General features: G+C 44.5%; 1 protein-coding gene and 2 pseudogenes across 4 annotated transcripts in view; 1 reads left to right on the forward strand and 2 right to left on the reverse strand.

Moving 5' to 3' along the window:
- Positions 1-26,123, forward strand: part of LOC123594165 (P2R1A-PPP2R2A-interacting phosphatase regulator 1-like) — a 102,834-nt gene that overhangs the window by 47,387 nt on the left and 29,324 nt on the right. The window contains exon 12 of one of the 4 annotated variants that reach the window (XM_045470839.1): positions 2,896-2,937. The exons of 2 other annotated variants lie outside the window; for them this stretch is intronic. In XM_045470839.1, coding sequence (XP_045326795.1) covers position 2,896 — 1 coding nt within the window. In that variant the 3' untranslated portion in view covers positions 2,897-2,937. Of the gene's footprint in view, positions 1-1,194; positions 1,523-2,895; positions 2,938-26,123 lie in introns of those variants that run through there. One more of the 4 variants, XM_045470834.1, reaches the window with a different exon arrangement.
- Positions 3,314-3,961, reverse strand: LOC123594168 (annotated as a pseudogene).
- On the reverse strand, positions 14,142-15,577 carry LOC123594169 (annotated as a pseudogene).

Below are 26,123 nucleotides of genomic sequence, written 5' to 3' on the forward strand. Positions count from 1 at the left end.
AAGATACTTGTATGCTGTTGTTCCTCGTGGCGTTATTCACAACAGCCGAAAAGGTGGCGACCACCCCAGTGTTCATCACCAGTTGATATGGTGTAATTACATCATACATACAGTGGGATGTTGTTCAGCTATGAAAAGGAATGAAATTCTGGTACGTACTACAGCATGGATGAAACTTGAGGACATGCTGAGTGAGATATTTAAAATAGATAAGTTCATAGAGACAGAAAGTAGATTACAGGATACTAGGGGCTGGGGGGAGGGGGTAATGGGGAGTTATTCATAATGGGCATAGAGTCTCTGCTTCGGATGATGAAAAAGTTTTGGAAATAGATCATTGGAATGGTGTACCTTGTGAATGTAAGTAATGCCACAGAATTGCATGCTTGAAAGTGGTTGAAGTGGCAAGTTCTATGTAAAAAACAAGAAACCTAGTATTTGCCACAGATCAGTTAGGCCACCATTTCTCAGGGTGTTTTATAAAATATGAATAAGTTAAGTGTCCTGAAGAATAAAAGATGGTCAAGGAAGTTTAGGAAAACCCATTAAAATCGTTTCTTTCACATTGTGATAGCCCAACAAAAGAGATAGGGTATGAAGCATCTTTAACTTTTTAACTTAAGTTCTTGTTTTTGAGGGCGATCTTGTGGGATCTGTGTTATGTACAGCCTTTGGAAAACGTTGGGTTAAACAAATTACAGCACGTTCCCTCCATGGAAATCTGTGTACCCATTAAGAATGATAACATGGTCATATGTCACTCGACATGGGAGAGATGTTTACGCTAGATTGCCAAGTGAAAGAGCAACATGATTAATGGGACCTCATTTTTGTTTTAACAAGGTATAGGTAGCTATTTTATTGGGATATATAACAGAAAAAAACTTTGTAAGGCTATATACGAGTATTAGTGAGGATGTGGAAATAGGACCCTTGCCCATTGCTGGCTAGAATGTAGTGACTGTGGAAAACATTTTCGCAGTTCCTCAAAATAGTAAACACGGAATTGTTAGATGATCCAAGAATTCCACTCCTTGAAAACCAGGATGCAAACAGATACAGGTATGCTAATGTTCCTTGCGGCATTATTCACGACAGCCAAAAGGTGGCAACAACGCAAGGGTCCATCACCAGATATTTGGCACCAGTGGCCACGTCGCCACAAATGTTTTCTCCTCTGTGTTTTCATTCTAGTCTTTATGAGATGGTTTCCAGACCTGTTACCATCTTAGCCGTTGGCCTCTGAACATTGTCCAGTTCGTCAACATCCTTCAAGTGTGGAACCGAGAAATGACCACCAGACACCACACACCACACTTTTTTTTTTTTTTTTTTGCATCTCATTATCAGTTCCTTAAAAAAATGTGATATTAGATTTCTCTAATTAAAGCAATTTCAGAATACTTCCGGTTCGGTGTCACTGTACTCTGAATCCTGTGGTAAGATTGTATGGGAATGCGAGCTGGTGCAGCCACTCTGGAAAACAGGATGGAGGTTCCTCCAAAAACTAAAAATAGAACTCCCCTACGACCCAGCCATTGCACTACTAGGCATTGATCCAAGGGATACAGGTGTGCTGTTTCGAAGGGACACATGCACCCCCATGTTTATAGCAGCACGGTCAACAGTAGCCAAAGTCTGGAAAGAGCCCAAATGTCCATCGATGGATAAAGAAGTTATGGTGTATATATATACGATGGAGTATCACTCGGCAATCAAAAAGAAGGAAATCTTGCCATTTGCAACTACGTGGATGGAACTGGAGGGTGTTATGCTAAGTGAAATTAGTCTGAGAAAGACAAAAATCATATGACTTCACTCCTATGAGGACTTGAAGAGACAAAACAGATGAACATAAGGGAAGGGAAACAAAAATAATATACAAACAGGGAGGGGGACAAAACAGAAGAGACTCCTAAATATGGAGAACAAACTGAGGGTTACTGGAGGGGTTGTGGGAGGGGGTTGGGCTAAATGGATAAGGGGCACTAAGGAATCTACTCCTGAAATCATTGTTGCACTATATGCTAATGAATTTGGATGTAAATTTAAAAAAATAAAAAATAAAACATGTTAAAAAAAAGTAAAAAAAATAAAATAAAAATAAAGATGACTGAATAACTATAAAAACGATTAGGCATGTGTTTAAAATAATATTTTAAATATTATTTTTGACATTTGAAAATGTTCATAATATAATGTAAAACCAAAAATAGCTTATCAAATTGTATATTCAATACAAAAATTTTGCTTCAATTATTTTTTTCAGTGTTTAAAATAAATATACTGTGGTAGGAATTTGTCAAAAAAAAAAAACGTATACGGTAGATACTCAATTAGCTATTTCCCCATCTTTTAATTTCTAAAGCTACATAGATTAATAAAACACTCCAGATAAGTTCCTTATCCAATCTCCTGTATTTGTTAAAACCTTAGTAGAACTTTTTATCAAACACTGAAAGGAGAGAACAAGAGGGCTTTCATGCTGATGGGAAGGGCGAAGAGAGTCCCTACAGCCTGGCCAAGGAATCTGAAGAACCTCTTGTCCTATATCATTTTCTACTCTTTGTCCCAATCGTTGTACCAGTTTTTAGACACGGTCAAGCTGCATCCAGATTGGCCTCTCTATTGAGAGGCACCTAACAAGATGACAGTGACAAGCTAGGGTTCATAGTGATGTAGAATACCATTTCTTGTCCTTGATCTGATCCCAGTTCTCCTGACCAACCTAATCTATACGTTGGTCTTCTTTCCAGCCTAATGACTCCTTTGCCTTTTATCCCTTTCGCCATGCTTCCCACATGGTAGGCACTATTTATTTATTTATTTATTTATTTATTTATTTATTTATTTTTAAAAGCTTTTTCAACGTTTATTTATTTTTGGGACAGAGAGAGACAGAGCATGAACGGGGGAGGGGCAGAGAGAGAGGGAGACGCAGAATCGGAAACAGGCTCCAGGCTCTGAGCCATCAGCCCAGAGCCCGACGCGGGGCTCGAACTCACGGACCGCGAGATCGTGACCTGGCTGAAGTCGGACGCTTAACCGACTGCGCCACCCAGGCGCCCCGGTAGGCACTATTTAAATGATCCTGGTAAACTGTATCTACCAGCTCCAAATAGCATCAGCCCAGTGCCTTCCACCATGCGTATGTACCTGTGTGCTTAATTTTTTGTTTGTTGGTTGGTTGGTTTGTTGTTGTCTTTTTTTTACTGTTCCAGTCAGTGGAAGGGAAACTTTATTGAGGGCACAGGGTCTTGGGGCTTGGGCAGGAGCCTGCCCTACAAGCAAAGTAAGAGTCCGTAGAGGGGCCTTATTTGACCTTCTCGGGGTGCGGGTTTTTGGTGTGGCCTCACTTTTTCTTGGCGGCAGTTGACAGCGCTGGGGTGCAGACGAGAATAACACGGCAGATTTTACCTTGTCACAGTTGTATTTCCGGGCCAGCTGGCGGAGGGAAGGCCCAGTGATGCCCCCCCACGGGCAAAGCACCAAGCGCAAGGTGGATTCTTTCTGGAGATTGTAGCCTGAGAGAGCGTGGCCATCCTCCAGCTGTTTGCCCGCAAAAATTAGACGCTGCTGGTGAGGTGGGATGCCCTCCTTGTCTTGGATTTTGGTTTTGACATTCTCAGTGGTGTCACTGGGCTTGACCTTGAGGGTGATAGTCTTACCCATCAGAGGCTTCACAAAGATCTGCATCTCTGTGTCCACAAGGCTGCTGCCACCGCCCCACTCAGCTACCTTGTTCTGTGTGCCTCGTGTTTTCAAGAGAGTAGTTTCCTCACTGCAAGGACTGCATCTTGGTGCATAGTTTCCAACAGGATGCTTAATACTTATACTTGCTAAGCAGAAGTAACTTTAAATCTTCAACTTTTGGGGGCATCCGGCTGGCTCAGTTCGGTAGAGCATGTGACTCTTGACCTTGGTGTCGTTGAGTTTGAGCCCCTCGTTGGGCATAGAGATATAAAAATGTTTGTAAAAATCTTCAACTTTTGAAGAGTTTTCCATTAATACTATGCTTAAAGTCAACTTTACTGAGATATAATTTACATACTTATCACAAACTGCACCCAGTTTAAGCCTGCAGTCAAGATACAGACCACTTCCATTGCCAGAGAGAATGCCCCCTTGTAGTTAGTTAATCTCAACCCCTGCTGCTGGCTTCAGGTTATCATCACTGGTCTCCTTTTCTTTATCACCATAGATTAGATTCCCTTTATGATGTTTCACATACATGTATAATCACATAGTATGTACTCTTTTGTGTCTGGCTGGTTTCGATTAGAATGTCCTTGAGATCTATCCATGTTGCTTTCTGTATCAGTGGTTCGTTACTTTTCATTGTGAGTCATATTTCATTGTATGTATATGGCACAATCTGTCCATTCACCTTTTTAAAATTTTTTTTTAATGTTTATTATTTATTTTTGAGAGAGACAGAGACAGAGAGACAGAGCGTGAGTAGGGGAGGGACAGAGAGAGAGGGAGACACAGAATTCAAAGCAGGCTCCAGGCTCTGAGCTGTCAGCACAGACCCCAATGTGGGGCTGGAACTCACAAACCGTGAGATCATGACCTGAGCTGAAGTCTGACACTTAACAGACTGAGACACCCAGGCGCCCCTGTCCATTCACCTTTTGATGGACATTTGGGTTGTTTCCAGTTGGGGGCCATTACGAATAAAGCTGCTATGAATATTTGTGTTTTAACTTTTATGTGGATGTATACTTTAATTTCTCTTGAGTAACTATCTAGTAGAATTGCTATATTATAATGGTGAGTGCATGTTTAACTTTATTCAGAAATTGCCAGCCTGTTCTCCAAAGTGATGTTACCATTTTGTATTCCCACCCGCAATGCATATTCATTTGAGTACTTCATGTGTGCGGTTCATTTAAACAGTGTTTGCATTTTGAGATCCTGCTTTTCTAGAGGATTTGTTGTGTTAAATCTCCCTTAAGATAAGAAAGCCATCAGTGAGAGTAAGGGGATATGTTTAAATACGTTTATTTTATTTAAAAAACGCTCATTGGATTTTATTTGTTTTCAAAGAATTTACCCTGTATATCTTGGGTTTTGTTATTTGGCCACATGCAATTATTCATCACTGTTTAAAATGATCAGCTAAAGGGCATACTTCCTTCAAAAGATAATCCTATTTGATTTAGAAAATAAACTGACCTGGGGCGCCTGGGTGGCGCAGTCGGTTAAGCGTCCAACTTCAGCCAGGTCACGATCTCGCGGTCCGTGAGTTCGAGCCCCGCGTCGGGCTCTGGGCTGATGGCTCAGAGCCTGGAGCCTGTTTCCGATTCTGTGTCTCCCTCTCTCTCTGCCCCTCCCCTGTTCATGCTCTGTCTCTCTCTGTCCCAAAAATAAACGTTGAAAAAAAAAATTTAAAAAAAAAAAGAAAATAAACTGACCTGATTTTCTCCAGAGTCTTCTAAAATTCTGAGGAATAGCTTCATATGACTTCCCACTTCTTTTCAGTTAACTTTGAGATAAATTCATAGATAAATCATTCTGAGAGAGAAGCTATGGCTCGCTAAACTCCCAGTGACGTAGTAAATGTGTATGTAGCCTCTCATACTCCCTCCTTACTGGAAGGTGAAGAGTCTGACTTTATAGATATTTGCCAGTGTCCTGTTGGTTAGGGGCTGTGAGCATCTGGAAAGCTATGAAGCATGGTATCAGCCTTTGGATCTTGGTGACAAAGAAGAAATTCTTTTTAAATGAAACAAGGGGGCGCCTGGGCGGCTCAGTCGGTTGAGCGTCCGACTTCGGCTCAGATCACGATCTGGCGGTCTGTGAGCTCGAGCCCCGCGTCAGGCTCTCTGCTGACAGCTCGGGGCCTGGAGCCTGCTTCAGATTCTGTGTCTCCCTCTCTCTCTGCCCCTAACCCACTTGCATTCTGTCTCTGTCTCTTTCAAAAATAAATAAACATTTAAAAAAAAATTAAATGAAACAAAACAGGGGCCGCTGGGTGGCTCAGTCGGTTAAGCGTTCGACCTCAGCTCAGGTCATGATCTCACAGTTCGTGAGTTCGAGCCCCACGTCTGGCTCTGTGCTGACAGCTAGCTCAGAGCCCGGAGCCTGCTTCGGATTCTGTGTCTCCCTGTCTCTCTACTCCTCCCCCAGTCGTGTTCTGTCTCTCTGTCTCTCAAAAATAAACACTAAAAAAATTAAATGAAACAAAACACTAGATGTACTTTGTCTGTTTCACCGTACCCAAGATCCAAGGGTTTATAGAGCACGTGTTGCCAAGCAACAAGCTTTGCTAATCTCACTTTAGCATATAGGAACTCAAGTGTAAGTTCCAGGGTTGTTTGAGTCTTGTCTGGGACTCCTCAAATGCTGGGCATGAGAAGGAAGAAGCCATTTGTATACTAGAAAATGTGGTGCCACGTTCACCAGGCTCTCGACTAGAGGATTTTGCTATCTCCTTTTCTACACTGTAAAATCAGGAGTAGTGTGCTTGCCTCTAGGATTTCTATCCCATCGTAGATGATCTGCACAGAACCGATTTTTTCTTCCCACCCAGCTTTCTGCTGCCTGTTTCCTTCCAGCTGTCCAGGTGCCCGCTCCTCCACTAGTATCTGCCCAGGTCGGCTCCCTTCCAGAAGGGGCCAGGGCCGATGCTCCAGAGACACTTCCTCCCTCTTCTAATCAAAACTCCCATCGTCTGTGGAGAAAAGGGAACACTCATGCACTGTTGGTGGGAATGCAGACTGGTGCGTTGCGTGTGGAAAACAGTGTGGTTCCCAAGAAATTAAGAATAGATCTACTCTATGATCCAGTAATTATACTACTGGGGATTTACCCGTAGAATGCAAAAACACTAACCCAAAGGGACACCTGCACCCCTGTGTTGATAGCGGCGTTATTTACAATAGCCAAAGTATGGGAGCAACCGAAGTGTCCACGGTACATATCTATAATGGCATGTTACTCAGTCATAAAAAAGAATGAAACCTTGCCATTTGCAACAACATGGATGGATCTGGAGGATATAATGCTAAGTGAAAACGTCAGTCAGAGAAAGACAAACACCATACGATTTCACTCACGCGTGGAATCCAAGCAGCAAAACAAACGAACAAAGAAAATGAGACAAACCAAAAAACTATAGAGAAGAAAATAGTGGTTCCCAGAGAATAGGTGGGTAGGAGGGAGGATGGGTGAAATAGGTAAAGGGGATTAAGGGTACACTTATCCTGATGAGCACCGAGTAATGCATACAAGTGTTGAGTCACTATATCGTTTGCCTGAAACTCATATAACACTGTATATTAACTCTACTGGAAAAGAAAAGCTCCCATCCTAGCCAGTCTGACATCAATTTGGACGTCCTGATTAAAGTTTTTCACAGGAAATTGGAAGTGGCCAATAAATTTAACCCTGGGGAGGGTCGTTTGTATTTTAAAGCAACAATGTAGCTCTAATCTCCATCACTGGAATTTGGGGCGTAGTGGTCAGGAGATGACGTAGATGGGACGGTCCATCCCCTTCCTGCCCCCTCTCCAGCGCTCCCCAGACGCAACGAAGAGTGGGTAGAAGCCACAGGCCTTCTCTCCTCTCTCTCCATTATCGTCCCCATTTGTTTAGGAGCAAACTGACACTTGGGAGGCTTACGCAGTGCCCAAGTTTCCCCCTGGGGACAATAATGGCACCGATAGCATGGAAGTTGTTGTGAAGACAAAATTATCTGCTACGTGCAAAACGCTAAGCTTCCTGGCAAATCATAAGCACACAATTTTATAAGTGCTTGTTGTGATCGTTCTTATTTACCAGCTGGTCTCTAAAAGGAAAGGAAGAGGCCAATCCTAGGTATCTTCCAGTCTCCCTTTCTAGACATTCGGCATGCCATTCTTGGTTTTTATTTACACATGGGTTATAAAGCTTCCTTTAACGTAAGTTTAAGGGATGCCTGGGTAGCTCAGTCGGTTAAGCGTCGGATGCTTGACCTGAGGTCAGATCTTGATCTCAGGGTCAAGAGTTCAAGCCCCGCGTTGGGCTCTGCCCTGGGCGTGAGGTCTACTTAAGAAAAGAAGCGAAGAAATCCAAGTAGGGAAAAGTAAGTTGATTTAAACAGAATTGTTAGGTGGCACGTGGTATGTGGATGTGGCAAAGATGTTGATGAATGTAAGTAAAATGCCTCCTTCAGTGATTCCTCATCACTAGAATAAGGTCAAACCGTACTGGAGTGGCCACCCTATTTAATATTGTACTGTGAAATATTAATATTAACTATTAATATTGCTATCCCCCCCCCGCCTCCCAATACTCCTGATCCCCTCTAGCCTGCTCTGCTTTTCCTTTTTGCTCTAGGATGTATCACCTTCTAACATTTTCTATAGGTGACTTTTTTTTTTTTTAATTAATGTTATTCATTTTTGAGAGAGACAGAGACAGAGAGCGAGCAGGGGAGGGGCAGAGAGAAAGGGAGGCACAGAATCCCAAGCAGACTCCAAGCTCCGAGCTGGCCCCACAGAGCCCGATGAGGGGCTCGAACCCACCAACTGCGAGATCATGACCTGAGCCTAAGTCGGACACTTAACCGACTGAGCCACCCAGGCGCCCCTAGGTTACTTATTATCTTTATTTGTGTCTCTTTGTTGGAATGTAAGCCCCTCCAAGGCAGGAACCTTTTACTGGTTCTGTTCATGAAGTGAGCACAGTGCCTAAACCAGTGCATGGCCTTGGAGATGGTCACTAAATATCTGATGATCTCGCGGTCTGTGAGTCCGAGCCCTGAGTCGGGCAGCGCCGAGCCTGGAGCCTGCTTCGGATTCTGTGTCTCCTTCTCTCTCTGCCCCTCCCCGACTTGTGCTCTGTCTCTCTCTGTCTCTCAAAAATAAATACATGTAAAAAAAAAATTTTTTTTTTCAAAGATTTGGTTACAAAAATGTCCATCACCGTCTTGAGTTTGTAGCAGCGAAGACTTTGCAACAGACTCAACATCCATCAATCAGAGTTCGGTTCGAGAACTCATGGTGACTCCCACTGGATGAAGGACAATCCGGCACTATCTACCAAAATTATAAATGCACGTAGCCTTTGAAGGAGCAATCGTGCTTTTAGGAGTTTATATATACTTGCTCATGTACCAAATGAGCGTGTGTTGGTGGCTCACTCAAGTGCACTCGTCGCTCCTACTAGACACAGCAGCGACAGAACTCATTAAATTATTATGTGGGGCTATATTTATTGATGCGGGAAGATCAGAAGAGCTAACGTTAATGCAGCATGCTGCGTGCCAGGCACTGCGATAAGTGTTTTTATATATTTTTATCTCATTTAATCCTCATAACAGCCCTGTGAGGTAGTTCCTATAATAGTATAATAATAAATAATAGTCCTCATTTTACACAGGAGGAAATGGATTCAGGGAGGTTAATTTACTTACCCAGGGTCAGTAATCCGTAGCAATTGCTAATACGGAGCAATGCTGAGATGTCTGAAATATGTTATGACAAAACAGTATGTACACTGCGATCCACTTTTATGAGAAAAAAAATACACATAGATATGTAAGTGCATAGATGTGCATTAAAAAAAAGCTTGGAAAGAAATACATCAAAATATTAACAGTCGGCTGATGCGATTGTGGGTGGTTTCTCTTTTCTTCCTTTTGCTTATAATTTCCTGATTTTTCTGTCAAATTTTGGGGCTGACTTGGAGGGAGGAAGTCCCGCCAGGAGGCGTGAATTACTTGTGTAATTTTAAAGATGGCTCCATTTTTATTTTTTTTTTTTATTTTTTTTTTCAACGTTTATTTATTTTTGGGACAGAGAGAGACAGAGCATGAACGGGGAAGGGGCAGAGAGAGAGGGAGACACAGAATCGGAAACAGGCTCCAGGCTCCGAGCCATCAGCCCAGAGCCCGACGCGGGGCTCGAACTCACGGACCGCGAGATCATGACCTGGCTGAAGTCGGACGCTTAACTGACTGCGCCACCCAGGCGCCCCAAGATGGCTCCATTTTTAAAAGCTCGGCGGTAGTGTGGAACAGTGACACAGATTTGTGGGAAGCGTTTCTAGGCGGAGAGGGAAAAAAAACACCAGTGGGGAGGGAGAGATTGCCCAAAGGGAAAGAGGATGGCTCCTGGGGCCAAGTGCAGGCGAAGTGTCAAAGGCACTGGTGGAAGAGGCAACCTTGAGGAGCAAGTCCCTCGTCTCCATGAGGCTGAGGGGTGGGGGGCAAGCAGACGGGGGGGGGGCGGGGGAAAGGCAGAGAACTGGCGCAGGGCTAGGGAAAGAGGGAGCACTGAGAGCTCCTGCCCAATGACCTGTGTCCTATCATCGAAATCCAAAGCTGGCCCTCTACTGAGGGGTCGGGGAGGGGGGGTTGGGTAGGGGATCTGAGGAGAGAGAGAGGATTTGGAACAATCACTGAGAGAAATTTGATACAGATATATAAAAGGACTGCCTCGCAGCCCTTGGGGCCCCGCTGAGGCTGGCTGGCCTGGCTTTGTAGCCGAGCCAACTTCATGACCTTCTCCAGCAATAGCCAGCAGCCTGGGAGTGGGGGGTGGAGAGAATGGGTGGTGGGATTTTCACAGGGCTGGGGATTGGCAGAGCAGGTGCTGCCGAAGGACGCGGGGAGAGCGAGTCCAGGGGTCAATGCTAGCATGGCTAAATGGGGCTGACCTGGAAGGAGGAAAGGATGCCAGCAGGCTTACTGATGGCGTCTGGGAAAGGAGAAGGGAGGAAGGACAGGCTGGTGGCCGTGTGGGCCAGAGAGTGTAGAGCGAGACCAATAGGAAACTGAGGCCGGAGGGGTGTTTCTGAGTTTGACACGCTGACCTGTCTCCTCTGGAGCTCTGGGGGGAAGCGGGACGTGTAGCAAGGAAACGGTGCGGACGGAGGGGTGAAGACAGTGGTACAATAACGCCTACCGGATAGAGGGCAGTTTGGCAATATCTGTCAAAATTCCAAAGGCACGTTCCCGTTCGTCCAGCAGTTCAGCCTTGAGGGGTGTCTCGTCCAAATATACTTACTTGCTTTTGTGCAAGATGAGTGTTGAGGGTGAGTCGGGACGGCGCTGTCTGTAACGGCCACAGATTGGAAGCAGCCGAGAAGTCCATCAATAGTGATTTCATTGGTTACATAAATTGTGGTTCATAAAAACGGAACGCTAGGAGGCTGGAGAAGGGAGGACGTTTCTCTTGCTAAGTGGAAGTGGCAAGGCACCGATCAGTGGGAAGAGTTCACAGTCTATTTGCTAACCCACGTGGAAAACCTCTCCAGACGGATACATAAAAACTGTTCATACAGGTTGCCTCTGAGGAGGGAGAGCTGTTGGCTGGGTGACAGGGTTTGTTTGGAAGGCAACTTCTCATTGGCCCTTCTGTTTCTGTTGTGTAGCTTTCGTCTTTCTTTATGGAAGTATAAGCGACAGAGAAAACTTGTATATATTCGAGGTATACAATGTGATGTAGCTTTTGAATTTGGAGCCACGTGAATATATTACTCACTGAGGGAATAAAAATAATTAACTGATAACATTATATATAGACATCCATGTATCCGTATGTAATTGGGATCTCTTTTATAGATAGGACATCATTAAAATAAAAGCACAACGAAAACTCCCACCAGAGAGTTTGCTTCGAACCAGTCAGTTTGCCCCGGGGATGGGTGGGAATTTGGATGCCATGAAACTGACCATGTGCCAGGAATTGCTGAGGCTGGGTGACGGGTATGTGGGGGTTCGTTTTCATCTGAAACGCGAAATCGCCGCTCTTGTAGGGCAAAAATGCAATTCCATGCAGTTTAAGCTAATGCTGTTCTCATTTTTTGTAAATTCTCCATGATACAAAAGTTTTCAAAGACAGAAAAACAAGTGAGCTCCCTCCACACTCTTGCTAGGAATACTCATCCCGGCTCTTGTATCTTATAATTCAATGGGATTAAAGTCCCATTCCCCCGTCAACTTTTTTTTTTTTTTTTAATTTTTTTAAATCTTTATTTATTTTTGACCGAGAGACAGAGTGTGAGCAAGGGAGGAGCAGGGAGAGAGGGAGAGACAGAATCCGAAGCGGGCTCCAGGCTCCGAGCTGTCAGCACAGAGCCCGACACGGGGCTTGAATTCACGAACCACGAGATCAGGACCTGAGCCAAAGCCGGACGCTCGACCGACTGAGCCATCCAGGCGCCCCTCCCCCGTCAACTTCTGAAACAGCGTGCTGCCTCTCTGATTCCCTTTATTCTGGGACCCGATACTATTTTCAGGACTTTTCCTGTTAACAGCAACCTCTCCCCACCCTGTTGTGTGTTAATTGGGTACCACCTTATCCTTATTGCTGGTGAAGCTCATCCTGTTCTCAAAAAATCACGTCTTTAGTTTTTTATGATCACTTGATGTTCTCTTCCTGCCTCACGGTCTATTATTAGCAATCCTAACTAATTTGGGGCCATGCATTTGTCCAGGTTGCATATATTTATCCGTCTGGGGGCTGATGTCTCTAGGACATTCAGTATACAGCCTTAAGTTGTTTTGCTTATGTCTGCGCTTCTTCTGTTACCTAGGAAGCTACGGGGACTTTGGCCTGGCCCCCAACACCTGCTAATCCATGCCTGGTTGTCTGTCCTCAGGAGGCAGGTGGCTTCCCCTTGCTGCCTACAGGTCCGGGCATCTTCCCTGTGCCCCGCAGTCCGTCGGTCAACTCTGCTTGCGTATGCCCCTAGTACCCCCAAACTTAATCGGTTCCTCCAACTTGAAGCCTCCCCTTTACTTCCTCTAGAAACAGCCTCCTATGACCCCCTTCCTCAGGCCGTCTAGGTTTGGCGTACCTTCTCTGTGCTCTCACAACTTCCTTTGTGACGCCAAAATGTGCTGGCCTTTTTTTTTTTTTTTTTTTGTCCTGTCCATCCCAGACTACGAGCTCCTGGGTTAAGGATCAAGCCTGTGTTTTGTTCTCCCTTGAATATCTCACACCGAGCACGGCATCGGGCACATGGTTAAATACTCAAAATAATACATTTTTACAATTTTAATTTGAAATACTTCTGGCGTACAGAAAATTGTGTGCAAAAATAGCAGAAAGAACTTTCACATGCCCTTCATCAAGATTCATCTGGTGTTAGCATCTTGTTACATTGACCATTCTCCCTACACACACACATGCACACACACACACACACACACACACACACACACATTTTTGCGTGTGAGGCTCTGGGGAGTAAATCGCAGACATCAATAGGTGTTTCCTAAGAACAAGGACATTCTGTTACATAAACATGGTAAAGTTGGCAAATTCAAGAAATATAACACTAGATACAACATACTATTATATAATCTACAGGTCATACTCCGATTCTGCTCATTGTACCAAGAATGTCCGTCACAGCTATTTTCTTCCTGGTCCATGATGCAGTCTAGGATCACACATTGTATTTAGCTGTCACGTCTCTTACTTCTCTCATGTGTCCTTCCATCTGGAACAGCCCTCAGCCTTTCTTTGTCTTTCAAGACATCAACATCTTGGAAGAGCACGAGCCAGTTATTTTGCAGAACGGTCCCCAGTTGGGGTTTGCCTGATGTGTCCTCATGATGAGAGGTCATGCATTTCTAGCATGAGTCAAACATTAAAAGGGATCCGGTGATTGTCGGTGATGTTAACTTTGATTAGTTGTTAAGATGACGTCTGCCATGTTTTTCCAGTGTAAAGATACAATTTTTCTTTTTGTACTGAATAACTAATGTATGGGGAGATACTTTGAGACTATGTAAATAACATGTTTTTCATAAAACTTTCAGTCACTAGTTTTAGGATCCATTGATGACTCTTGCCTGAATCAGTTTTTACTATGGTGGTTGTCAAAGAGTAATTTTCAACATAACATCTATGCATTGGTTAAATGAATTGCTCATTTGTCCTACAGAAGGGATGCCTCCTGGGGCGCCTGGGTGGCGCAGTCGGTTAAGCGTCCGACTTCAGCCAGGTCACGATCTTGCGGTCCGTGAGTTCGAGCCCCGCGTCGGGCTCTGGGCTGATGGCTCAGAGCCTGGAGCCTGTTTCCGATTCTGTGTCTTCCTCTCTCTCTGCCCCTCCCCCATTCATGCTCTGTCTCTCTCTGTCCCAAAAATAAATAAACGTTGAAAAAAAAAAATTTAAAAAAAAAAAAAAAAAGAAGGGATGCCTCCTTTGCTAGGACAGCAGCTTCTAGTTGGCTGCAAGAGTGAAGTCTAGGTGGAGAAAAGTCGGCAGTGCTTGGAAAACTTAAATGAGGTCAGTTCTGCTCTAAGCCCTGCTGGCCTGTATCAGGACCCCACATGGACTCCGTGGCCTTCCCAAGATGGTCTCCATGCCGAGGCCCAGCAGCAGCGGCTTGCTTAGTCAGCCGCATGCCTGTGGGACCCATGCCTGCCTACTCTTACTATTTTCCATCAAAGTGGAGAGCAGAGAGGATAAAGATGGGGGGCACTCTTGCCTTCCATTTTGACTCATTTGAAAAACAGAAAGCAGAATTCAGGATTCCACCCAACCTTTTCTGCCATTCTGGAGACCACATTTTTAGACGGTGGGATCGAGGCATTGCTTTTTTTTTTTTTTTTTTTTTAATTTTGTCACACAAATTTATTTATTATAGGCTAGCAATGTGTTAAATGGTGGAGCTTCTACTGGTCTTTCAACTCCTTCAGGCTTCTGATGGCCGACTTTACTGTGAGGGCAGAAGTGGTATTGTAGGTCCGGGCACCACCCGCTACAGTTTTCATGCGGGAACCGCGATGCCAGATCCCCGCAGCTCGTCTTTTCATCTTGGTTTTGTCACAGAAGGAGCTAGGCTACTTGGTGTGCTGGCCTATTTCAAGCTTCTTCGCCATTTTCCTCAGGGAGGCACCACAACGGGTCCCGTATTTACCGACGATTCCGACCTTTGTGGTCCATTTAGCCATGTCGCCGCGAGCTAGGTCGGAGCCCAGGGAGCCAAGGCCTCATGTTCATGTGGGTTCTTGTACAGAAAACGAAAGGCACCGTGACTACATGGAAGGCAGAGGGAAGTACATGGTGAAGTTATTTTTGTTCAGGGACTGTATTCGTTTCCTAGGGCTGTTGTACCAAAATAGCACAACCAGGGTGGCCTAAAATAATAGAAATGTATTCTCTCACAGTTCCCAGAGCTAGGGTTTAAAATCTAGGTGTGGCAGGGGCATGGCATGCTCCCTCTGAAGCCTTGAGGGCAGGATGCTTCCTTGCCTCTTCCAGCTTCCGGGGGCCCCAGGTGTTTCCTGGCTTGTGGCTGCACATCTTCAGTCTCTGCCGCCATCTTCCCTGTGTGTCTGCATTTGCCTCCACATGGCATTCTCTCTGTGTCTGTGTCTTTGTTCAAATTTCCCTCTTCTTATAAGGACCTCGGTTATATTGGTTTAGGGCCCGCCCTAATAACCGCATCTGAGCTTGATTACATCTGCAAAGACCCTAACATTCACAGGTACCCAGGGTTAGGGCTTCAGCCTCTCTCTTTCGGGGACCTGACTCCACCCATAACAGGAGCCATGTCTGAAGTCCAGCCCATTTGGGAACACAAAGTGGAGTGCTGTTCCCTATGATGCCTCAGCCCAGTATAACAGAGCTCTCTGGGGGTGCCTGGGTGGCGCAGTCGGTTGGGTGTCCGACTTCAGCCAGGTCACGATCTCGCGGTCCGTGGGTTCGTGCCCCGCGTCGGGCTCTGGGCTGATGGCTCAGAGCCTGGAGCCTGTTTCAGATTCTGTGTCTCCCTCTCTCTCTGCCCCTCCCCCATTCATGCTCTGTCTCTCTCTGTCCCAAAAATAAATAAACGTTGAAAAAAAAAAAATTAACAGAGCTCTCTGTCCTTCCTGCTCACTCTGGTCTTGGTTGGCTTGCCAACATGTAAGGAAGGAAAATGAGACAGGCAGAACATCCTCAGCCCCCTTGAAATAGACTTTGGACGTTAATTTTCAAATGACCACAAGCGATGCACGTAGCCATTGCATAGAAGACAATAGTAGAGAACAGGAGCAGTCTACGAGGCTCTGGCCCCTGCATTCCTTCACAGAATTCTCATACTTATGATATAAATAGATTTGTTACCGTTCGACGGATGGGGAGCACGAGACCCAGAGAGATGAAGTGACTTCAAGCAAGTCACACAACTACTGATACTAAATTTCAGTAAATATTTGTTGCCTGAATGAGTGAATGAATGACTCAATCTGGGATGGTAGCTCTGGTCTCCATTTCCTGACCCATTACTCTTTCCACTGTACCTCACAAATGACTGAAGACTGAGGTGTGGTCCCAAGACAATGAAGTATAGATCTGACCAGGTCAATTCCAGATTCTGTTGCTGTATTTAATAACCTTCTGAATTCTGTGGTAATGAGCATGCCAGCCTAATTGATTTCTTTTCCTGCTCCTCTTCTGATACACCAATCAAGAGGCCATTTTGTCAAGAGACTGAGGCATTGGCTTTAATTTTACTTGAGCTACATAATTGTCTAAGATTATATTTGCACTAAAGGCAGGCCTCATCACGGGGACAGTTTTCCTATAACAATATATCAAGGGAGTAAGGAATTCGACATGTTACCTTCATACTCAGAAATGGAAGATTGATATTCCCTCGTGCCCATTTCTGGGTTTCCGTCAGCATCACTGAGGGAGCCGGGAAAGCTCCATCCAACAAGGACTCAGTAACAATGTGCTGTGTGCCCAACCATGGGCTAGGTGCTGGAGTGAAGGTGGGGGAAGAAGAGAAGGAAGCTCTCTCAAGGATCTTCCAGTCTAAGGGAACCATGTGGGCATCCACATGGGAAACAGTGACCAAAGAGAAGTTGCCACTTCCTAAGCACCTTTGAGGGGCCAGTCCCTTGACGAACCCGGGAAGGCAGATATTACCCCTATATAACAGATGAGCAAACTGAGGAACAGAGAGGCTGAGACAACTTGCCCAAGATCGCATAGCTAGTAAGTGGTAGAGCCAGGCTTCAAGCCCAGCAGGCCTGTGACTCAACCAAAGAGAATAATATGAGATGGCTTATAGGCAAGCACTTGCTTGCATGGGCCAGATGAGATGCATTCAAGAAGTTTCGGTGAGATGCATGGAATCTAGGAAGGCCAGGATGGGGCCTCTGGGAGATAAGACTGTGTCAGGAAATTGACAGCCTGAAGCAGGTGCTCCCTTACCAAATCCCTTTATAACTTGCCCACTACAACCACCTGTTCCCACTGAAGGGCTCAGGCTCCGTCCATCTTCTCTTCTGGTGTGCTTGGGAAGGTGGGGAGGAGAAGCCAGTTCACATTTCTACCTTCAACTCAAGCTGCCCCCTCTCTGAGGCTGGCTGAACTGTTAACCTTCCAAGGGCCTGACCTTGTGGGACAATTTCTCCACGTTTCTCAACCCAGAAGCACAGTCCCCTTCGAGCCGAGAGGAGCCTCTCTTTTGAGAACCACAAGACCCCACACCCCCCGTGGCCTCCCCTCTCCCTCCTTTCCTCCCCTTACGCTTCTGTTCACATAGAAGGCCTGGCAGGAATTGAACGTGTTTCTGCTTTTTTTTCCATGGCAGGGAGAAGAGCTGGCTTAGATATAGAACCTTCCCAGTCTGCTCAAGGCGTTGCCAATCAAATAGCCTTCATCTGAAACATCAGATCTGTAGATTAAAATAAGGGGCGCCTGGGTGGCGCAGTCGGTTAAGCGTCCGACTTCAGCCAGGTCACGATCTCGCGGTCCGTGAGTTCGAGCCCCGCGTCGGGCTCTGGGCTGATGGCTCAGAGCCTGGAGCCTGTTTCCGATTCTGTGTCTCCCTCTCTCTCTGCCCCTCCCCCGTTCATGCTCTGTCTCTCTCTGTCCCAAAAATAAATAAACGTTGAAAAAAAAAATTTTTTTTTAAATAAAAAAAATAAAAGAAGGGCACACGCATTCTCAGACTTTTTTCTCTACCCAGTGAAAAGAATAAGTTTCTTAAGTCTGTAGTTTTAGTTCTCAAGAGTCAAAGAGTTATGGTATATGGGGGGAGGGGAGGTGGGGGGAGGGTTCTCTCAAAAGAAAAATGGGATAAATGAAAGGTTTTGTAGGTTACTTACAAGAAATGCAGAGTTGTGCTCAGATTTTTTTTAACTTTTTTTAAAACTTTATTTATTTTTGAGAGAGAGAGAGAGCATGAGCAGGGGAGGGCAGAGAGAGAGGGAGACACAGAATCCGAAGCAGGCTCCAGGCTCTGAGCTGTCAGCACAGAGCCCGATGCGGGGCTTGAACCCATGAACTGTAAGATCGTGACCTGAGCCGCAGTCGGATGCTTCACAGACTGAGACACCCAGGCGCCCCTTTAAGACTTTTGATTTTGAAATAAGTATGGAGTCACAGGAAGTTGCCCTTCACCCAGTCTCCCCCAGTGATTACATCACACATGATTATAGTACCATATAAAGCCCAGAAAGTGGATATAGGTACAATGTGTATGTATAGTTGTATGCCATTTCATTACCTGTGTAGATTTGTGTGACCACCATCGCAATCAAGAGGAAAACTATTCTATCACCACAAAGATCTCCCTGTGTACCCCTTTGTAGTCACACCCACCCTGCCCCCTACCCCCATCACCATCCCTAATCTCTGGTAACCATTAATTTATTCTCCCATCTCTATAATCTTGTACTTTAAAGGAGCGCCGGGGTGGCTCAGTTAGCTAAGTGTCTGACTCTTGATTTCGGCTCAGGTCATGATCTCGTGGTTCGTGGGATCGAGCCCCATGTCGGGCTCTGGGCTGACAGCGGGGAGCCTGCTTGGGATTCTCTCTCTACCTCTCTCTCTGCCCCTCCCCCACTCGTGCTCTCTCTTTCAAAAATAAAGAAAACATAAAAAAAAAAAAGATCTTGTATTTTAAAAAGTACAGTTCCCTTACGAAAATGGATGGGCATCTCCAGTTTTCACAGAATCTCAGGCTTGAAGGAGTGACTTCTCCAGCCCATTTCCCACTCCATGCCCAAATTCCCTCTACAGTTCTTCCAAGTGTGTCCATCCAGCTGCTACAACATGCAAACCAGAACCTTCTTCAGGATCTTATGGATATCGTGGTATGTGATATAAATATTTAGAGCAAGGACATTGTTTCCTCCTGCAAACTTATTTAATAACCATCAAAACTTTTACCCTTAGACTACATATTACAAAAGGCCCTCTCCTGTGCTGATTTTCCCATCACACCCTGTTCTATCCCAAACAAGCACCTCCTCTTTCCACCCTTTTACCTAGTGAGTGGGATGAGATGCAGGAGGCCTGGAAGGCTCACAGAAAATGCCAGAAATCCCTTCCTTAACTGTAGATGAAATAGTCTGGCCTCCAGCAGTTGGGGCCTTTCAAACGTTAAGTGGTGCCTGTGTGGAATTTATTTCCCAGGCTGTTGTTATCTACATGATACCTATAAGTCATTCCGGGGAGATAATCCGTGGAACCCAACTGCCCTGGAGTCCAACTCCTCGGGACTCCCTTGTGGTGGGTAAGAGAATTTTGCAAGGCCCTCTATAGCCCATAACATCAGAAAATAATGACTCAAAAGCATGCCAAGACCAGAAGGGGTTAGCAGAAGTCAAGCCATGGGGGTTCCATGGCTGGGATTAATTTGGATCCCCCACCTCCTCTCCCCTGTACTGTTTTGAAATCTTTCCACTTTGCACAAACTGAACTTGCTCTGCACAGAGAGCACCTTGTTCTCCTCGACTGAACAGCGGCACTTACACAAATGCAGACTCAGACCCATTAGGATGTGGCCTTTAGAAGAAATGATTTCAAGGGGTAGTGGTGGGGAGGGCATCCGACTTTGGGCCAGGAGACACTGCAAGCTAATGAACACCCTCCTCCTTCTTGAAGTATGGCTAAGAGGACCCTAGCTCACCACTTGCTGAGTGGGGGCTCCTGCCTTCCAGAACCCTCACTTCCCCTTAGGTGAAGAGCGTATGAGCAGTGAGGAAGGGAAGGAAAGACTACAGCTAGCTGTGTGCCCCACCCCAAGTGCCATGGCTCTGGGTCCACATCACAGCTTTCAACCCAAAGGCTAAAAGGCCTGAAAGATGTGCTTCAGGTGAATGTGGCTACTCGTGTCTCAACGTTTTCCCCTTAACTAAGTAGCCTGTGTGTGGAATTTGTAATTTCCAAAGTGAAAAGATGTCTCCAACTGCTTTAATGATCCTGGCACGGGCGTGGCTGCTTCGGTTTTTTAAGGGGGTAATTTCTGTGGCTACTTTTGGGCTTTTTCTTCAACCTGTGGTAAATGGACAGAACACAAGGCCACTTCCTGGTCTGGAAGCTGATCATGGCTCTGACCCTTGCTCACTGGGAGGCCTTCTTGTGGAGGGCAAGTAACTTCAACTCTCCCAGCCTCAGTTTCCTCATCTGCGAAGGAGGGATAAATAACGACCGTCCTCCTAACAAAGGAGGTCATTTACATAAACACATCAGCAACATCTTTGTGAAAGTTTCCGAGGGAAAATCTAGTGATCAAGACATTCCAATACAGTATCAAAAATAGTTCAAAAATGTTCTTCAGTGTTTAGAAAAACATTCTTTTTTTGGAATTCAAATGGTTACTTTTCATTTATTTTTTATCAAGTTTTTTTTTTTTAATTGTAATTCCAGTATAGTTAACATACAGTGTTATATCAGTTTCAGGTGTACAATATAGTGATTCAATGGGGCACCTGGTGGCTCAGTCAGTTAAGGGTCTGACTTCAGCTCAGGTCATGATCTCATGGTCACGGGTTTGAGCCCCACGTAGGGCTCTGTGCTGACAGCTCAGCAGGCCTGGAGCCTGCTTTGTGGATTCTGTCTCCTGCTCTCTCTGCCTCTCCCCCACTCGTACTCTGTCTCTCTCTCTCAAAAATAGATAAAACATTTTTAAAAATTTTTTAAATAAACATTTAAAATTTTTGTTAAATACAGTGATTCAACAAGTCTATACATTATTCAGTGCTCATCATGATCAGTGTACTGTTTAGTTCCCATCAACGATTGCACCCATCCCTCCACCCACCTCCCTTCTGGCAAACATCAGTTTATTCTTTATAGGTGAGAGTCTGTTTCTTGTTTTGTCTCTCTCTTTTTTTTCCTTCGCTCATTTTTCTGTTTCTTAGATTCCACTATGAGTGAAATCATATGGTATTTGTTTTTCTCTGACTTATTTCACTTAGCTTATGCTCTCTAGCTCCATTCATTGTTGTTACAAATGGCAAGATTTCATTATTTTTATAGCTGAATAAGAGTCCAATGTGATATATATATATATATATATATATATATATATATATATAATCTTCTCTATCCATTCATCTGTCAATGGACACTTGGGCTGCTTCCATAATGTGGCTATTGTAAATAACGCTATCATAAACATAGGAGTACCTATATCCCTTTGAATTTTTGTATTTGGGGGAGAAATACCCAGTAGTGCAACCACTGTATCATAGGGTAGTTCTATTTTTAATTTTTTGAGGAACCTCCATACTGTCTTCTAGAATGGCTGCACCAGTTTGCATTCCCACCAACAGTGCACAAAAGGTCCTTGTTCTCCACATCCTCACCAACGCTTTTTGTGTCTTGTGTTGTTCATTTTAGCCATTCTGACCCATGTGAGGTGATATCGCACTATGGTTTGGATTTGCATTTCCCTGATGATGAGTGACGTCGAGTATCTTTTCATGTGTCTGTTGGCCATCTGGATGTCTTCTTTGGAGAAGTGTCTCTTCATGTCTTTTGCCCGTTTTTTAATTTGATTAGTTGTTTTCGGAGGTGTTGAGTTGGGTAAGTTCTTTATATATTTTGGATAATAACCCCTTATTTGGATATGTCATTTGCAAATATCTTGTCCCATTCAGTGGGCTTTCTTTTAGTTTTGTTGATTGTTTCCTTTGCTGAGCAGAAGCTTTTATTTTGATGCATTTCCAATAGTTTATTTTTTTTTTATTTCCCTTTCCTCAAGGAGACCTATCTAGAAAGGTGTCACTATAACCAATGTCAGAGAAATTACTGCTTGTGCTCTCTTCTAGGATTTTTATGATTTTGTGTCTCAACATTTAGGTCCTTAATCCATTTTGGGTTGATTTTTGTGTGTGGTGTAAGACAGGGGTCCAGTTTCACTCTTTTGCATGTAGCTGCCCAGTTTTCCCATCACCATTTGTTGAAGAGACTCTTTTTCCCATTGCATGTTCTTTCCTCCTTTGTTAAAGATTAATTAACCATATAATTATGGGTTTATTTCTAAGTTTTCTATTCTTTTTTTTTTTTTTTTTTTTTTTGATAGAGCAAACAAGGGAGACAGGGATAGAGAATCCCAAGCAGGCTCCACACCCAGCATGGAGCCCAACTCAGGGCTCAGTCCCACAACCCTGGGATCATGGCCCAAGCTGAAATCAAAAGTCAGATGCTCAACCGACTGAGCCACTCAGGCACTCCTGGGTCTTCTATTCTGTTTCATTAATCTGTGTGTTTATTTTTGTGTGCCATACTGTTTTGGTTAGTATAGCTTTGTAACCTAACTTGAAGCCTGGAATTGTGATACCTCCAGTTTTTTCTTTTTCAAGATTGCTTTGGCTATTCGAGGTCTTTTGTGGGAGCGTTTCCCCTCAGGTCAGGAACAAGACAAGGATGTCCACTTTCACCACTTTTATTCAACATAGCACTGGAAGTCCTAGCCACAGCAAACAAAAAGAAGTAAGAGGCATGCAGATTTGGTAAGGAAGAAGTAAATCTTTCACTCTTTGCAGATGACATGATACTCTTTATAGAAAACCCGAAAGACTCCACCAAAAGACTACTCAAACTGACACATGAATTCAAGTCACGTGATGCAAAATCAATGTACAGAAATCGGTTGCATTTCTATGCACGAATAGTGAAGCAGCAGAAAGAGAAATTAACAAACCCATTTACAATTGCACCAAAAATAATAAACTACCTAAGAATAAACTTAAACAAAGAAGTGAAAGACCTGTGCTCTGAAAAATGATAAAACATTGATGAAAGAAGATGAAGGTGACACAAAGAAGTGGAAAGACATTCCAGGCTCATGGATTGGAAGAACAAATATTGTTAAAATGTCTTTCCTGCCCAAAGTGATCTACAGATTTAACGCGATCCCTATCAAGATTCCAACAGCATTTTTCACGGAGCTAGAACAAACAATCCTAAATTTTGTATGGAGTCACGAAAGACCCTGCATAGCCAGAGCAATCTTGAAATAGAAAAACATTCTTAAAATAACTCTTAAAGTCTTATCTGTTTTACCTTAGGCCGGGTTTTTTGGCCGATCATGACTCCATTCTTAGGGTTCATTATATTTTTTAGCGAGAGGGTGAGGTTGGCCATAAAATATTATGAAATCATCAGAGCTTCTAATGATTTCATCATATTTTATTTTTAATATTAAATTTAATTATTAAAATTATTAAAATTAATATTATTTTGTTTTTCATATTAAAAAAAAAAAACAAGAGTGGGGGATAAAGTCATCCAAATACTAGGAATTTGATCTCAGCCATAAAGGCAATTAGCTTTGTGGAGCCAATAGGTTTACTGCTTTTCAGTAGGATTACTGCTTCACAACAGCGAGTTGTGTCCAGGTCATTTGGTTGTAAAGTGGAGAGTCCATCAGAATAACCCCGTGGTGCCTGTGACCAGGCCAGTCTGTGTGCCTCTTCACCTGATCTTTCTTTGTGAGGGCAGCGTGCCCTGAACTGGATCCCTGGGGCTTTGAGCTGAGAACTTCATCGGGTTCCTGCTACTGGCTAATGAATCAGCAGATCGACTCGTTGCAAAACCAAGTAGCCGTGCTGACCCATTAACGCAGGTCCCTGGGGTCATTAGGACAGCAGAAAGAGAAGGAGATGGCCTCATCTCCCAGGATTACAGGGGAGAAGTTCCTGAGATCTGACGAGTTCTCAGACGAGCATGGTCCAGGAATTGTGCTTTTTCTACTTTTTCCTGTCATATTCCTTTTCAAAAAGCTCCTCAGAAAACAAAATGTCCTGTGGCCTTGCCCAGCAATACCCAACCACTTAAGGACCCCTTCTCCGTGGAAGCAGTTCTCCTGCACAGGTCTGATAGGCTCAGACCACTCAGCTGGTTGGAAGGTGCGATAGCAGTCAGTCAATAGCCTACCCTTCCTGCCCATGTGATGTCAAACCAGTCTGGCTGATTTTTTTTTTTAATTCATTGCCCAGCTCTGCGGGTCGATAATTATCTTCCCTTTGTGCTGGGAGACTGGTTGCAGTCTCGTTCCTATGTGGGTCCACAGTCACTGTCAAGGGGGGAGTACCTTTGATCGCTGCTCCAGTGTTTTGTTTTGTTTTGTGACCACTCGAAAATATTGAGCTGTCTACGTGATGCCATAACAGTGGATTGGAAAGCGAAAAGGTCTTTCAGTGGAGGAAGCGATTGCTTGCGTAATAGCCGACCGTGTGGTTTTCTGTTGTTGTTTGCTGTTGTTGTTGCTGAGATGGCTCATTGTTGTTTGCTGTTGTTGTTGCTGAGATGGCTCGTTGTTTTGTGTTGTGTAAACACATACTATTATCTTTTCTTTTTTTACTGAGTTGCCCCAAAAGTAAACTCCCTCGTGGGGAGGCTGCATGCTCTAAGTGGTAAAATCAAAAACTGTGAAGCCAGACAGATCTAAATTTCTTAGCTGTGAGCTCTTGGGAAGACTGAATAATCTATCTGAGCCTCAGTTATCTCATCTGTAAACTGGGCAAGATAACATCTGCCTTGAAGTGTTGTCGGATCGTTATGAGGCTATTTTAAGTGTCTGGCCTAGGTCAGGCAGTCAGTATTTCTCAACTTTAATGTACACACACATCACCTGGGGATCTTGTTGAACTGCTGACTCTGACTCAGTAGGTTCTGGGGTGGGCGGGAGATTCTTCATGGCCAGTAAGCTCCCAGGTGATGGCCATGCTGCTAGTCATTTGCAAAGTGGCCAGCACAGCTAGTGCCTTAATACATGAGCACCCCAAAATAATTCAATCTCTCACTTAAAAATTACTGAGAAGAAACCCTTTTTCCTCAGACATGATACCAATCTGCCTATAGCTATGTTCCCATAGCCTTTGCAAAATGGCTCTTTGAGATTGGCCATGGTTGGTCATTTCTGAAGGCAGGTAATCGGTACGTGGGAGAGGTTCATTATACTATTCTCTCTGCTTCTGTACATGTTTAACATTTTCCAAGAAGAAAACCCCAACAGATTTTTAGGGCAGTGACACTATTCTGTAGGATACTATAATGGTGGATGCAGGTCATCATACATTTGTCCAAACCCACAGAATATACACCAAGAGTGAACCCTAATAGAAGCTATGGACTTTGCGTGATAATGACCTGTCAGTGGAGGTCCATCCATTGAAAAAAATGCACAACTGGGGGATATGGATAGTGGAGTGGCTACGCATGTGGGGAGGGGGCATGGGGTATATGGGAACTCTTGGTACTTTCAGCTCGGGTTTGCTGTGAACCCAGAACTGTTCTAAATGATGAAGTCTAATCAAGAAAACACCCGCAAGGGGCTCAGTTGGTTGAGCGTCCGACTTCGACTCAGGTCATGATCTTGCGGTTCTTTTTTTTTTTTTTTTTTTTTTTAATTTTTTTTTTTTTTAACGCTTATTTATTTTTGAGACAGAGAGAGACAGAGCATGAACAGGGGAGGGGCAGAGACAGAGGGAGACACAGAATCCGAAACAGGCTCCAGGCTCTGAGCGGTCAGCACAGAGCCCGACGCGGGGCTCGAAGTCAGGACCGTGAGATCACGACCTGAGCCGAAGTCGGACGCTTAACCGACCGAGCCACTCAGGCGCCCCGATCTCGCGGTTCTTGAGTTCAAGCCCCGCGTCGGGCTCATGTGCTGACCGCTCAGAGCCTGGAGCCTGCTTCGGATTCTGTGTCTCCTCTCTCACTTCCCCTCCCCTGCTCATGCTCTGTCTCTCTCTGTCTCTCCACAATAAATAAATATTAAAAAAAAAAAAAACCCACAAACAAAAGAGACCTGTTTCCTAACAGCATGAGAGCCGCAAGAGATACAGGTTGCCTAGTACAGTGATTACCTCCAACAACATGTTCATTAGAAGACAGAAAGCTTTCTTTCCAATTCTGCAAATAAATCCATTCATAACCTTGCCT

Source organism: Leopardus geoffroyi, chromosome X (genome assembly GCF_018350155.1).
Source record: "Leopardus geoffroyi isolate Oge1 chromosome X, O.geoffroyi_Oge1_pat1.0, whole genome shotgun sequence".
Taxonomy (NCBI): domain Eukaryota; kingdom Metazoa; phylum Chordata; class Mammalia; order Carnivora; family Felidae; genus Leopardus; species Leopardus geoffroyi.